This window comes from Myotis brandtii, unplaced genomic scaffold, assembly GCF_000412655.1.
Source record: "Myotis brandtii unplaced genomic scaffold, ASM41265v1 scaffold596, whole genome shotgun sequence".
Lineage (NCBI taxonomy): Eukaryota > Metazoa > Chordata > Mammalia > Chiroptera > Vespertilionidae > Myotis > Myotis brandtii.
This window is the reverse complement of record NW_005370250.1, coordinates 1909891-1925825: the sequence shown is the minus strand read 5'-3', so window position 1 is coordinate 1925825 and position 15935 is coordinate 1909891. Positions and strand designations below refer to the sequence as shown.

The following is a 15935-nucleotide window of genomic DNA, read 5'->3' as shown; positions in this document are numbered from 1 at the left end:
GGAAGACCACTAGCTTAAATGTGGTCTAGTCCCGCGTTTTCAACTCCCTTGATTCTGGGAACTGAGTGTGTTAGACTGGCTTCACCACAGCTGACAAAGGCAATGCAGAAACATAGCCAGGAGTCATTACCACTCACAGACAAGTTCAGAAAGGGGATTTAAAATTGATGGGTCCCATCTATTCCTCTGTCCTATAGCATCTGGAGGTAATTATTTTATTGAAGCATACCCACAGATGATACTTAACTGATCTTTAAAAATAAATGAGTTATAGGATGTTTAGCTGACTCCATGAAACCTCAGTCCTGCTTTGAAGCATTTCCGCATCAGCATACAAAGAAGTTGTTAATTTATTCTATGCCTTTTAAGGGTTTTAATGTAGTACTGAATTAATACATGTTTACATATGATTAAAACATCAGAATTCAGAGCCTTGTATGAAATATGGTTATGGGGTTTTTCTTTTACCCCTTCACTATGATTAATTAGATCTGAAGTACTATGCCAGGTAAATTTAGATAGATCATCATTTTAAATCCAACTATGGGAAAATATTGGTATATAAATAGACCACTAATCTGATCGTATGTTTTCTTTGTTTACATGTGTACTTACACCTTGAATTTTGTTGCAGAGACATTACAAACATGTTTGTTTTACTTTGATTCTTTTATAAGCAAAATTGCAATCTCTGTCTTCCTCCCTTGCATCCTTCCTCCCTTCCCCTCCCTCTCTCAGGGTTTCTAATCTGGACTACTTTAGAAAGGCAAGGATTCTTACTGTTTATACGTAACCCTTCTTAAGAATTATGACCTCTTTGAAATTTTTTTACCTCATTTAAATGTTTCGCCTATTGTGCTCTGTATGTCATTTTATAAAATAAATATTTTATCTGACCTCTTTTATCAATAGAAGAGAAAAATAAAAATAAATTACCTTTATCTTAATCCTAATCATTTCTTAAATTTCCTTGATTCATAACCATGTACTAAGCAATTGCTATAGTAAAAGATTTAAACAGGCAATACTGGAAAGAAAGAGAGTCCTTTTCTTTGATGATTTGGGTGTGCTCATTGGGATTTATCCTATCTTGTAAATTTATTAATTTTGTACAACTAAAAATAGGTATATTGTATTAAGAGAAGTCACAGTTGAATAAAGGACTTTAGTTTCTCCAACTAAAAATATATACTCATATATTCATTCATTCACTATTTTAGACACTAGACAGAAGCCCCGTGAAGTCCTCACATTTGTGGAGTTTAGTAGGGAGATAAGCTACAAACAAATGAATACAGATAACTCCTAGCAGCGGGAACAGTTTCCATGCAGATGTTAGCAGTAAATATTATTAGAGAGGCTAAAGGGAACTGAGATGGTTGGGTATTTTATAAGGGATCAACTATTTAAATCCCTACCTATCAGAAGGTTAAAATCAGGTGCCATTTTCAGAATAACAGGAATGTGACACTGGGGTCGAGATGTAGGGAATTTAAGTGTATTCTTTCCTTCCTGAAGAAATTATCATGTGAGGCACCATCTTTGCTTACTCCCCCAATTAAATACACGTGTCTGCTTCTCCCTGGGCCAAGAGAAGAGAGCGGTAGACATGCTAGAAGGCAGCCTGGTCTCTGGAACTTTGAGGACAGGTTACCCCGTCCACTCATGGGAGCCTTCCTGCTCTGGGCCCACAGCCCTTCCCTCCGCTGCTGTGGTTAGAAAATTCATGTCTGCTCATCATCTGCTTTCCTGGCCACTGATGATAAAGTGGACCTATTTAGGTTGTAAGTGACAGAAATCTGGTCAAACTGGATCAGACACACACAAAAGGAGAACACACAGCATCCCTGGGAAATCCGAAAGAGGGAATTTTGCTTCTTGTGTGTCTAGCGCACAGAAGAAGCAATGTCACCAACATCTCCTCTTTTCTCCCTCTCGTGTTCTGCTTTCCTCAGTGTGGGCTTCCATTTGCAGGCAGGAAAGCTGATCCTTGGCAGTTGCTAGTCTGCTGACTGCTTAGAATTTGTAATCCTGGAGAAAAGTTGGTGATTCTCTTTTGTCCCATTACAAATCTCAGGAAGGGTTCTGATCAGCTAATCAGCTAGTCTGGGTCTTGTCCACCCCTGTGGCCAGTGCTGAGAGTCACGTATTGACTACCAAAATCACAATGTGAGAGTAGGGTGGCAATGCCGGAAAAGATGGGGTACAGAACAGAAAAATCAAATATCTCACTCACCCCATTACAGGTTCCAGCTTTTCTCCCTATAACCAAAAGGCACTGGGGTTCAAATCTGTTATTGTTATTATTGGATTGGATTCTTGGGTCTCTCTCTCTCTCTCTCTCTCTCTCTCTCTCTCTCTCTCTCTCTCTCTCTCTCGGAGATCCTTTGTATTTTTTAGAGCTGCAAATACGCCTTCCTCATTGTGATTGGTTCTGGAACAGATGGGGCTGGCCCTGACATCAGTGACTACAGTTAAAAGAACAGGCAGACACAGGCTAACACCCAGCCATTCCTCAGAATTTTGGAGTTGCAAAGGACTCTAGTGACCACCCAGTCCCCCTGCTTTGTTTAGAGGAAACTGGCCCCAGGCTTTGCATCACAGCTAGTACCCTCCCAACAGCTTGTCCTGTTTTCTTTTACTCCACTGTGCTGGTGTATCCCTCCTTTTATGGCATTAAACCAAAAGAATTGAGAGTGATGTGGTATAAAATATAGACAGGTTCTACTCTGTCTTTATAGCCACCAGTTGGGGGTATCAGCCTACTCAGCCCTCCTTTGCACTGTCTCAGCTTCATGACCTCCCATTTGTTTGCTATCTTTAGGGCACTTCAGTTTTCACTAGTATTGTCCCCTAAAGACATAAGCAAAGGACAAGGTCAGAGCAGTCAGTTGTATTGCTTATTAGTGGCTTTGATAAGAGGCTTTGGGGGAAGAGGTTGAAACTAATGGCTATAATGAAATTTTGGGTCCTCTAAAGATTTCATTTGTCTGTGCTATTGGTCTCCCCATTAAAAGCATATCTGTTCTGTGTACCTTTGTACATGGGCTGCATATCATAGCAACTTTTATTACTGAAACTTTGCAAACTTCTTACATTGGGTAGAAAAGACTGAATATAAAAATATGGGCTACAAAGATTATAGCACCAAGTATTAAATGAGACAGTGTTTGGGGGGAAAAATAACACAGAAAAAAAATACTAGAATAGAAAAGATATACTATACTTTTCTCTTTTTTATTTAAATTTATTCTGGTGACATTGGTCAGTATGATCATATAAGTTTTAGGTGTGGGTTTCTATGTTACAAGATCTGTATATTGCACCATGTGCCTAGCACCCAGAGTCAAATCTTCTCCCGTCGCCATATATTAGGACCCCCTTCTCCCCCCACCCCTCTTCCCTCTGGCAACCACCACATGCTGTTTGTGTTCATGAGTTTCAGTTTTATATCCCACATATGAGTGAAATCATATGGTTCTCTAGTTTTTTCTGGCTGATTTATTTCACTTAGCATAATATTCTCAAATTCCATCCATGTTGTTGCAAATGGCAGTATTTTATCCTTTCCTATGGCTGAGTAGTATTCGTTGTGTATATGTACCACATCTTTATCCAGTCCTCTATCTCAGGACACTTTGGTTATTTCCATGTCTTGGCCACTGTGAATAATGCTGCAATGAACATAGAGGTGTAAATATCTTTGTAAATACCTGTTGTTTTTTAGTTTTTTCAGGTATATACCCAGGAGAGGGATTGCTGGTTCATATGGCAGCTCTATTCTCAATTTTTTGAGGCATCACCAGACTGCTTTCCATAGTGGTTATACCAGTCTATGTTCCCATCAGCTTGCAACCAAAAGAATGAAATACCTAGGAATAAACTTAACAAAGAATGTGAAAGACCTATATAATGAAAACTACAAAGCACTATCAAAAGAGATTGAAAAAGAAACAAGATAATGGAAAAATATTCCGTGTTCACAGGTTTCAAGAGTCAACATAGTTAAAATGCCCATATTACTCAAAGCAATATACAGATTTAATTCAATCCCCAGCAAAATTCCAATGTCATTTTTTTAAAGAAATAGGATGAGTAATCATCAGACATGTATGGAACCACAAAAGATCCTGAATAGCCAAGGCAATCCTGAGGGGAAAAAATATAGTTATCATTTGTGTTGATGTATATCACTTTTGCCTTTCCCCAATTTAGTAAAAATATAGGTGTTAAAATGGTCTTTTTAATCTAGCATTTAGAAAGCTTTTGACAAATTCATAGGCAAAATGCCATACTAGAATGTACCCTTTTTGTTTTCAGATGTTGTGGACTGAAATTTTACCCAATTTCTCTGGGATTAACTGTATTTTTTAAAAAAAATTTAAGCCTTTTAATAAAAACAGAAGAAAACCTCAAACTTTTTCTTGGTGGTCCCCCTGCCCTTCTATGATTCTTAAGTATATGTTAACTAGTTTCAGATGTATTTCATTCTCTGACTCAAAGTCAGCCTTTTATTTAAAGAAAAAAAAGAAATTGTGTAATTACTACTTAATTGCTTTGGATATTTTGGGTATTTAGAGGAGCCGGTAATTAAAAGGCCAGAGAAATTAAACTTTCACAGTGTTCTTTAAGTACGTGTAATTTTTTTTTTTTTTTTTTTTTTTTTTTTTTTTTTTTTTTTTTTTTTTTAGTATATTTTATTGATTTCAGAGAGGAAGGAAAGGGAGAGAGATAGAAACATCAATGATGAGAGAGAATCATTGATCGGCTGCCTCCTGCATGCCCCTTACTGGGGATTGGGCCCACAACCTAGGCATCAAACCTGGGACCCTTCAATCCCCAGGCTGATGCCCTATCCACTGAGCCAAACCAGCTAGGGCCGTGTCATTTTTTTCTTTAAAATGTCCTCTAAAGGCATGACTGACAACCAAAAAATAAAAGAGGAAATATCACTTTATCTATGGATGCAGATATCATGGGAACATAGACTGGTATAACCACTATGGAAAGCAGTCTGGTGATGCCTCAAAAAATTGATATCACTTTATCTATTGATTTTTTTAGCTCAGTTGGAGAGAGGAGCGTCTAGAAATCAAGAGATTATGCAGTTTATCTCTTCAGGCAGGTGTTATCTAAATAATAATATCCTGAAGATGGTCATCACCTCTCCTGTGCTTCAAGATCTTCTAGGAAGACATGAATAGTCTTTAAAATGCACTTGTATTTGCCCTGGCCTGATAGCTCAGTTGGTCAGAGTGTTGTCCCAATACACCAAGATTGTGGGTTCAATCCCTGGTCAGGGCACATACAAAAAGCAACCAGTCTTTCTGCTCTAGGCCCCAGTGGCTGCCTTCGAAATGGGCAAGTTTATGAAACCTGGCAAGGTGGTGCTGGTCCTGGCTGGACACTACTTCAGACGGAAAGCTGTCATCATGAAGAACATTGATGATGGCACCTAGGACTGCCCCTACAGCCATGCTCTAGGAACCCTGAACCTCCAAATGGTCAACCAAGTTTTAAATTTATACCCAATGGTTCAGATAACGATCCTAATAGTAAGGAACCGTTCAAAGTCTGGGGATCAGGCCAAATGGATGGGGCTGACCTTAAAAATCCCCTCTGAGATCAGTGATAGAAATTTCTCAGGGACCTAGGCCAGGTGAGCAAAGCCCTTTATTCATAAATGCTGCTTCCTATTCTTATATTGTCATTTCCTGTGAACTTTGCCAAGTTGTTCCCTCCTCTTTCCTTAGGAAATCTAGGATAAAAGAAACAGTGTGGAGGTTGAACCAGGCTTTGGGAGTTCAGTAAATAAAAGAGAAGATAGCCAACACATCACATAGTATTTCAGATGTGTGGAGTAACCTCTTCATAGATATCTACCTATCTATATAGATAGGTAGATATCTATGAAGAGGTTATATATTTATATCTATATCTATATCTAATCCCTAGTGGTGACACATACTTTAGAAGCTATCCTTTCTGAGCTCTGGAAAAGTGGGGTCAGGGTAGGGGAGACAGTTGCATTTTCCAATTCTCCACAGAAAGATGGAAAGATTCCCTAACCTCACTGACGTTTTATGTTCAGGTTTGAGGGTTTGGTTTTTTTTTTATTTTCACATTAAGTACATCATGCAATCTCCATTGTCATTGTAGGTATTGTGCTAGTAACTGTGGTCCCGTGAACCAGAGTGCGGCATCTGCCTTTTAAAGGGATATTAGTGTGTGCATGTGGATTGCTTGGTGACCTTTGAAATTTTGTTTTGAGCTGCTGTCAGAAACATAATCATTTTTCTTTCTGAAATAGATTTGAACGTCTGCAGAGGTTGATCAAGCTAGGATAGTTTTAATAAAATATTAATCTCTCTTTTTTAATGTCAACCAGCTTTTAAAACTGTTCATCGGCTACCTGAAACATCAGCTCAAGGCACTTGTGTTGATTATAATAAATGCCTTTTCCATTAAACATTCTTGTGGTCAGAGTGCATTTAGAGGATGGAAGTGTTTCCAGTCTCGTTCGTCTGCCATCCTGTTTTCCAAATTCTCTGGGTTTTGAAGTAAGATTACTTTAACAGTGAATTTTCTTATCTCAATAATTAGTTAACTTAAAATTTTTTATAGTTCAGGGATGGGAGGTTGTTCTGAATTCTGCCATCAATCCTTCAAAATCTGGATAGTTGAAGGATACCAACTTTTAATAAACCTTAACTTAAATATCCAGTTTAAATATGTCTTGTCATTAAAAGGTTCTTTACATCTAAAACGCTGACCTTTCAAGATGTACACAAGACTGTTCTCAAACTGAGTTTCTGAACATTGGCCATGAAACCAGTGTCTTGGGCTGACAAATGGATTGGAAATAAGCTACCCAACCCTGGGAATGGGCCATTAATTTTAATCAAAGGTGATGCAGGAAGGCGAATGGGATGCCTGACAATGTCAACAGCCCAGTAGGTGTTAAGAGACCACACAGCCTTCCTTGTTACTTGGCCGGGCCATTAGTTGAGGTTGGGTGAAGACAGAAAGCCATGTCTGGAATTGAATGACCAGGTCACTCCAAAATCTAATGGAGAACTCTTCATTTCAGAAATCACGCTGTAATGTCATTAGATGTCAAGGACGGCATTTAGAAAAAATCAGAGGGAAACAAAAAATTTTAACCAAGAACCTAGCTAGTTTTTTAAAACTTTGTAAAGCTCTCTATTTTCTCATCTTTTTTTCCTTCTGAATGGATCATTGACATTTATACAGGATCAAGAAATCAAACAGACCTAGAAAAAAATCTCAAATCCTGTTTGCTTTTCATTCAGAATTACATATAGTTGGTTATAAAACACTGGTAAATGCCAGAAACAATAGCATACCAAAGGATTTAAGAAGGATGATTAATTCTCTGTGGTGATCTCATTGTCCTTGTCCCTCTCTAGTGTTCTTATGTGTAGGAATAGCTTCACTAATAGAAACTAGACTTTCTTAATTGCTTTAATAAAAGTATTTGTTTTATAATTGTAAAGGCCACTGTACCTTACCGTAAATTGTCAATATTGGCTGATAACATTAGTGATACTCATGGTAATGAAACCTTTTCTTTTAATCAGTAAGTATATTTCATTATTTTGAATATTTTCAATTATAAAAAAAGTAGCATATGACAAGTTGAATTATAAAGTTTATACTAAAGACATAAAAATGCAGAAGGGACAAAGAGGCATTCTTATCTCTATTCTTCATGTATTCTGACACAGTGTTGCATGCATAAGAAAGAGATGTATAACTGTGTTAGTAATATCTATACATTTTTAAGAAAGAAAAGCAATTATGTTGCTGTCTCATTAATGGAATACTGTAATAAGTAATTGTATTTGTTCTTCCTGTAGATGAAGATCAGCTCCGTGCAAAGGGTTATGACAAAACACCAGACTTTATTTTACAAGTACCAGTAGGTAAGTTCTTAAAGTCTGTTATGCATTTGTTTATAGAGAAAAGGAATGTGTGTTTTTTCATAGATTAAAAAATTTTTCTTATACTACCAAAAGTTACCAGAATAGATTAGCTTTATAATATTATATCTGAATGGGTGAAATTGCTGGAAAAGATTATTTTAAAATAGCAGAAAATAATAGGCTCAGAAGAAACCTACCCCTTAAAATATTTTACATATATTTGAGAAATAAATGTCTGAAGATATTTTAGTTGCTGTTTTCAAGTCACTTCTCGAAATATTACGGTTCTATTGAAAAGCCAGGCTCATTTTTGTTTGCTTTCATAGTCCTTGTCAACTTACACAGTCTCAGAATAGGAGAAGGACTTTCGAAGATGATGATGAAAATAAAAGGGATGTGATTGTAGCATAAATGTTCCTTGTAACAAACACATACGATGTGTTGTTTTATAATTATGTCCATAGATGACAGGGAGGGTTCAGCCTCTGCTCATTAATGTGAAACATAGAGAGGCCTATGCAGAGTTCAGAATTTTCAATTTTCCCTTTCCTTTGCTCCATATTAGTAATGCTTTGTCCCTTAGCTGTAGAAGGGCACATAATTCACTGGATTGAAAGCAAAGCCTCATTTGGTGATGAATGTAGCCACCATGCCTACCTGCATGACCAGTTCTGGAGCTACTGGAATAGGTAAGGTCCCATTATTTTTCTCTTAAGATAAACGATACTCAGCTGAAATCTCATTAGAAAAAATATTTTGTTTAGCTGGTAAAAATGCTGGTAGCCTTTGTTTCTAGTAAATACAGAGACTTGATTAATGTATTCATTTCAGATAATTTAAACTTCTCTGCTTTCATAATGTTGCTTCATTTTTTAAAACTAAAAATCTTCACATAAGGTCAAAATTAGTATATGCTATTTTCCGTTTTATAGCGATAATACTGGTGTCACTCAAACTATGGATAATAAAATGTAGTTCACATTATGATATTGACATTGACTTTTATCCTCTTGATGTGAAATCCGTGCCTACTGCCAAACGTTAAAAAGTATTTTATCCTCAGCTCTCATAGAATATACAAACAACACAGGGGTGGGCAAAAGTAGGTTTACCATTGTGAGTACCCAAAACAGAGTTGATTCTTATACTATTTTTATTTATGAATTAAGGATTATGTTATTTATTATTATTATTAACCTACTTTTGCCCACCTCTATATAAAAGGTCAAAACAAATTACCTTCCAGCAGTAGAAAACAGTTTACCTCCCAACTTCACAGTCAACATTCCCGAGGTCATGGAAATCTCAGTGATTAAGAAAAATGTGGTGTTGAAGGAGACCATATTCCAGCCATCTTATTAATGCCATATTACTGAGTACCCACTATGTGCCTGGGCCTGCACAGTATCTCAGTTAATTCTCACAAGGAAGTCACTTTTACTCCCACTTTACAGATAGCTAACTGATACTCAAAGAGAGAAAATAAGTGTCTACAGCTAGTCATCAGAGGCCTGCATTTGCCTCTCCCACTTGCTAACGTGTTATTTCCAGCACAACTATATTTTCATTTACAATACAAGTGTTGAGACTGGCTTTTCTATTATTGAAATCCCCAGTTTTCACACCACACATCCCAACCCTCCTTAGAACAGGAGGTGGATTCAGGGGTAACCTTCCTAGATGAACTGTGTTCCTCAATCACTGCCAAAGAGTAAGAATGCAGGAGTAAGATGACATTGGCCCAGAACATTAAGGAATGAGACAGTAGCATCTATGGACAATAGTCTTATCCTGGGGGAAAAACAGTGCAGACTACAGAATTGGGCATTATATTGTTGTTACTCAGCCTTACAAAAGGCCAGCGGACCTGCCTGTAGCAGCTGTGCTAACCTAAGCCCACTTTTTGCCATGGTAACAATGATCATGACAAAATGCTGAATGTAATGGCTTTCTTGATTTTCTTGTGTAATTGTGCGTAGCATCCGAGCTTTACTTTACGGGGATGGAGGAGGAAAGTGCAAAATGTTTTAGAAATCATTGCTGTTTCAGCGTTTCCTGTCTTTTATTCAGCCATTATTCAAATTAGCAGTAATGTTGCAAATTGAATTTTCAATTTTTAGCAATTTTATTATGAGTTTGAAATAGTAAAGAAAGCATCATTTTTGATAGTATAGGAAAAGCAATGACAAGAGAATCAAATTGTATAAGTTTAAGTTGCTGAAGGATTTTAAAAACGAATAAACTCCATCATTATGCTGTGAGACTATCTCTCCATTTTGGTACTGGTCAAGTCTTTTAAGAGGAATCCCAAATAGTAGAGCTTACTTAAAAATTCCATAAGCATATCTTTATTCTAAAACAACTCTTTTTGGGTGCCTAGTACTTCCTATTTTAGAGGCTGATTAAATAACCTACTCACCTGTATGAGGGATCTACGGATTATTGGCATGGCTGGAGAGGATCTGAACAATAGATGATTTAGTACAGTTTCCTTTGGACTGGATTTTAGATTATTTTGTTATAAGCTACTTTTATATTCTAATCATGATTGGCTTACACCAATATTGATTTACATTCCATAAACTTGTGGGGTTTTTTTTATATTAGACAGCTAAGTGGGTCCATAATTCATTTAGGGTATGTTATGTGATAAGGGAAAGCCAATCTCGGTTTGGAATGTTCCAAACCATTCAAGGAAGAAGTATTCTACACAGAAGTCTTTGCTGTTACCAAATATCTATAGAGAGACCAAAAAATACAAGTAGTGCTTTCACTTAAAATGGAACATGGAGTCATTTACCTGGACATAAAATTTTGGTTATAATCTGATAGAAACTCACCAGTGATGGGCATTTTGACTTAGCCCATTATGAAAGTATAGATCCTACTCTTCATATTTTGACTCAACGCAACTCAAATAGCCCTTGCTAAAGCTCTTCAGAGTTGGTAGAAATCATCCCTCCCAATGCAGGTAGCTTTTCAAGGCAATTTGGTTGCCATTTGGCCTAACTGCTGTATTTGTGTGCTAAGCCTCTTGTTGACATAAAAAACTATTATCTAATTGTCATTATTTTTAGATTAAACATTGGATTTTATAATAAAACTGTTCAGTTAACATTAGTAGAATCATAACCTTGTATAAACCAATTTCCCCACTCAAATAACTACAGATTCCCTAATATTTTGTTTCATATTTCTATGTGAGTTTTCTTTTTATATAAATTGATATTCTCACTCAGCCTTTCAGCAACTTTTGATAAAGTTGATAACAACCTACCTCTTTATTAAAACATCTTCTTTTTTTGGCTCCCAGGAGATGTTCTTCTGGGTTTCTTCTGCCATGCCAGCAGCATCCTCAGGCTCCTTTGCTGGCTCTCCTTCTTCACAGTTCTAGGCCCGAGGGCCCGGGAATTGCGTGCTCACCCCTCTCCCCTTTTCTATCTGTATTCACCCCTTGGTGTTCCCTTGGAGATCTCATTGGAGACGCTGGCTTTATAGACCATCTCTATGCTGGTATCTCCTAATTTTGACCCCAAGCCCTAACATTTCCCCAGCGTATATACTATTTTTTTGTCAATCCAACTGCACACTCAGTACCTTTTCTTGGATGTGTGCTAGGTATCTCATACCTAACGTGTTCAAAATGAAGCCCTTGATTTGTTTGTTCACTTCTCCCTTCCACCCCAAGCTCAACTAATGGCACCACAATTTGCCAAATACTCAAGCTGAAACCTGTGTATCATCTCCAATCCATCAGCAGTCGCTTTCAGCTCTATCTTCACCACATCTCCAGCATGCCATTTATCACCATGCCGTCACCTCAGTGGCTGTCACCACTTCTTGGACTATTGCTATTGCTGTAACTTCCAAACTGGTCTCCTTACGTATATCAACAATTGCACTGCTGCCTGTGGTCAGTTTTTATACCCCAACCAGAGTGACTTTCAGAAAATATAGATCAGTTTGTGACAGTTCCCTGCTCAAAACTCTTTCATGGTTTCCCATCACATTTAAAATAAAATCCAGACTCTTTACCGTGACATTGAGAGCCCTGCATGATCTGCCTGTCTATGCCCAATTCTCTCCACAGCTACCTCACTTCCCTCACCTCACATTCTCTCCCTCTCTCATACTTCTTTGGCCATGCAGGCTAGCTTGGCCTTCCTTGAATCTACATTGCTTATTTCTACTTCAAGACCCTTACTCTGGCTAATCCTTCTGTTTGGAATGTTCTTCACTGGGATCTCCCCTTAGCACTAACTCCTCACAGCATTCAGGTCCCTGCTCATATTTCCCCTCCTTTAGGGGGATCTTCCCTGACCACCCAATTCAAAAGGCATCACCCTCAGTCATCTCTCTCCTCCTTTGGCTGTACTTACCCCTATCTGAGTGAATGAATAGACTCTGGTTGGAAACACTTATATAAACAGCAATTTGCTTGTTTGACTACAAGCCTTTACCGGTAGAAGAGCTTTACCTTTTATATTGCTCTTTCTAATTGCTATATGTAGTGTGCCCCTCATTCCTTTGTAATCAAAACTTCAGAAATTTCCCCTAGCTTAATTAACCTCAAAAAAATTTTTTTTTATTTTTGCAGTGCAGTCAGAGATTTTAAGTACAGAATATAAAGCTGCCTTTCTGCTAATAACTTCATAGCATTTATCAAATATTATAATTGCTTGTTTACTTGTCATCCTTAAGAGTTTCATCTTATCTGTATGTCTTATTCATCATCAAATACCCAGAGGCTGGCACAATACCTGGCACATCATAGGTGATCAGTAGATATTAACTGAATGAATGAGTGAATGAATGAGTGAATGAATTTTCTGATACATAACAGACAATAACATTTTGAATCAGCCATTAAGGATTATGTCAGACATTGTGACATAAAACTACAATAGGGCCAAACTATTTTCTTTGAGAATACCACTCAAAGGACAGTAAGAAAAATGCCTATTTTTATTTTTTTTAATTCAGGTGCAATTGACAGCATTATACTAGTTTCAGATATACATGATGATTTGATATTTGTATATATTGCTAAGTGATCACCACAGTCTAGTTTGTTGAAAAATATCAGTGAATTGCAATTTCTCAGAAAGATATTTGATTACTATCTTCAAGCATATGCAAGATGTGGTGCGTAGGGAGGGCATATTGAATGATTTTCTAAATCTGGGGGGCTAAGTAATTGTGGAAAGGACGACTCTTCTTGTTGACCCACTATGATAGAGTTATCGTATGAGTTACATATGACTCAGAAATGTTACCCCAAACCAAACCAACAAGCAAAAGATTATGGGGGGGGGGCACTATAAGAGTGAAAACACAACCATTATGATCATCAGAAAGAGTGAGGGAAGAAGACTAATAAAACAGATTCTGCCAATAGGACATGACTCAGGAGCACAGTTATCGTCAGGAACCCAAGAATAGAGTCCATTTCTGAGATTATTTCTGGAATTATGGAGAACAGGTTAAAATTAATGCTAAAATGCCTAGTGTCTAGCAAACTTTACCACATATTAAAATCACCGGGGGGGTGGGGGGAGAGGGCATTTTAAAAAGTGGACTTTATCCCTGGAAAACTGATTTAATTGGTATGTGTTGGCGCCTGGACCTTGGGAGTTTTTCTTTTGTTTTGAAAACTTTAGATCGTAATGCTCTAGCATTGAAGTCAACTCCTTCACCTAGCCTTGATTTGCCAGCTAGCCCTAGCATTCCTAGCCTGTCAGCTTCTAAACAGTCTTGATGAAACAGATAATAGCTTTATTAAGGATACTGGTTGAGATCAGAAACACTTCCCAGGCACTGCATTAGTCAGTCGGGACCCAGCCACTACCTTCGGGGGGTTCATAGTGAGGACTGAGGCAGTAACGATGGCAGAAGCCTCTCCCACCTCCACGGCAGTTGGACATCCCCCGAGGGCTCCCGGACTGTGAGTGGGTGCAGGCCAGGCCGAGGGACTACCCCCCCCCCCCCCCCCGCCCGACCCTGAGTGCACGAATTTCTTGCACTGGACCTCTAGTATTTAATAAATTCACAAAGCATCACCATGACAGAGAGAGTGCTCATACCTACCAACTCCAAAAGTCCCTGGCACCCCTCTATCATCCTCCCTCTCAGTTCCTCCAGTTCTCCCTGCACACGCAGCTACCCCTCATCTGCTTTCTGTCACGTTGGATTAGTTTACATTTTCTAGTATTTTCTGTAAATGGAGTCATACAGCATGTATTCTTCTGTTTGGCTTTCTTAGTCAGCATGATTACTTCAATATATACCCATGTTGTTGAATATATCAGTAATTCATTTTTTATTCCTGAAAAATATTCATTTGAGTGGCTGTGCCATTATTTGTTTATCTGTTCACCTATGGATGGACATGTGTTGTTTTTTGTTCTGGCTATTAGTTATAAAGCTCCTATAAACAATCATGTGAAAATCTTTGTATGGTTTTATTTCTCTTGGGCAAACACCTAGGAATTAAGTGGTTGAAACATTTGAAAAGTATATATTGACCTTTTTATTAAAAGATTAAACTGTTTTCCAAAATGGTTGTACCATTTTACATTCCCATCAGTAGTTATGAGAGCTTAAGGTGTTCCCCATCTTCATCATTTGATACAGTTAGTCTTTTTAACTTCAGACTTTCTGATACTTGTGTAGTAGTGTCTCAATGTGATTTTATTAGTATTTCAGTAATGACAAATGATATTGAAAATCTTTTCATATGTTTATTTCTGTGTTTATCTCTTTGGAGAAGTGTCTGTTCAAATCTTTGGCTCATTTTTAAGGTGTTTTTCTTATTATTGAATGTTGGTAGTTTTATTTTTTATTTTATTTTTTTTAAAAAAATATATTTTATTGATTTTTTACAGAGAGGAAGGGAGAGGGATAGAGAGTTAGAAACATCGATAAGAGAGAAACAGCGATCAGCTGCCTCCTGCACACCCCCCCTGGGGATGTGCCCACAACCAAGGTACATGCCCTTGACTGGAATCGAACCTGGGACCCTTGAATCCGTAGGCCGACGCTCTATCCACTGAGCCAAACCAGTCAGGGCGAATGTTGGTAGTTTTAAAAAATATTCTCGATATAAGTCCTTTATCTGATATGTAGTCATATGAAATTCTGTCTCCCAGTGTGTGGCTTCTGTTTTCATTCTCTTAACAGATCAGAAGTTTTTAATTTTAATGAAGTCCATTTTACCTTTATGGATTTTGCCTTTGATGTCATATCTAAAACATCTTAAAGTTTTAAAAAGCTAAAGAAATAAAAAAGGTTTACCCCCCTTTCTTCTAAATCATTTATGATTTTACATTTACATTTCAGTTAACTTTTATATGTGGTGTGATATATGGATCAAAGTTCATTTTCTTGCGTATGGATATCCAATTGTGCTAGAATCATTTGTTGGAAAGACTATCCTGTCACTACTAAATCGCCTTTGCACATCTGTCAAAAATCAATTGACCAAATATGTGTGGGCCTTTTCCTGAATTCTCTTTTATTCTATTGATAAGTTTGTCTATATCAAGTCTACATTGTCTTGATAACTATAACATAATTTCGAAAACAGAGAGTATTAAGTTCTCCAACTTTCTTTTTCTTTTTTTTTAACATTATTTGTGTCTATAATAGGCCCTTTGCATTACCATCTGAATTTTAGAATATGCTTATAAATTCTTTAAAAATTCTACTAGGATTCTTATTAGGATCAATTGAATTTATACATCAATTTGGGAAGAATCAATGTCTTAATTCATATTGAGTTTTCTGATCCATGAACATGGCATTTCTCCATTTATTTAGGTCTTTTAATATTTTTCTCAGAAATGCCCTATAGTTTTCAATGGACACATCTCTTAATTTTTTCTGTCAAATTGATCCCTATGAATTTCATATTTCTTTTTTTTAAATTAAATCTTTATTGTTCAGATTATTACAGTTGTTCCTCTTTTTTCCCCCCATAGCTCCCCTCCA

At 37.3% G+C, this 15935-nt stretch overlaps 1 protein-coding gene and 1 pseudogene across 5 annotated transcripts in view; one reads left to right on the top strand and one right to left on the bottom strand.

Annotated features, from left to right (window-relative positions):
- LOC102239966 (chromosome unknown open reading frame, human C15orf41) overlaps positions 1–15935 on the top strand; it is a 217715-nt gene that overhangs the window by 109978 nt on the left and 91802 nt on the right. For all 5 annotated transcript variants that reach the window (XM_005879360.2, XM_014550313.1, XM_014550310.1 and 2 more), the window contains 2 exons: positions 7881–7946; positions 8530–8635. In XM_005879360.2, the coding sequence (XP_005879422.1) occupies positions 7881–7946; positions 8530–8635 (172 nt within the window). The remainder of the gene's footprint in view (positions 1–7880; positions 7947–8529; positions 8636–15935) is intronic.
- LOC102239649 overlaps positions 1–15935 on the bottom strand; it is a 47677-nt pseudogene that overhangs the window by 12534 nt on the left and 19208 nt on the right.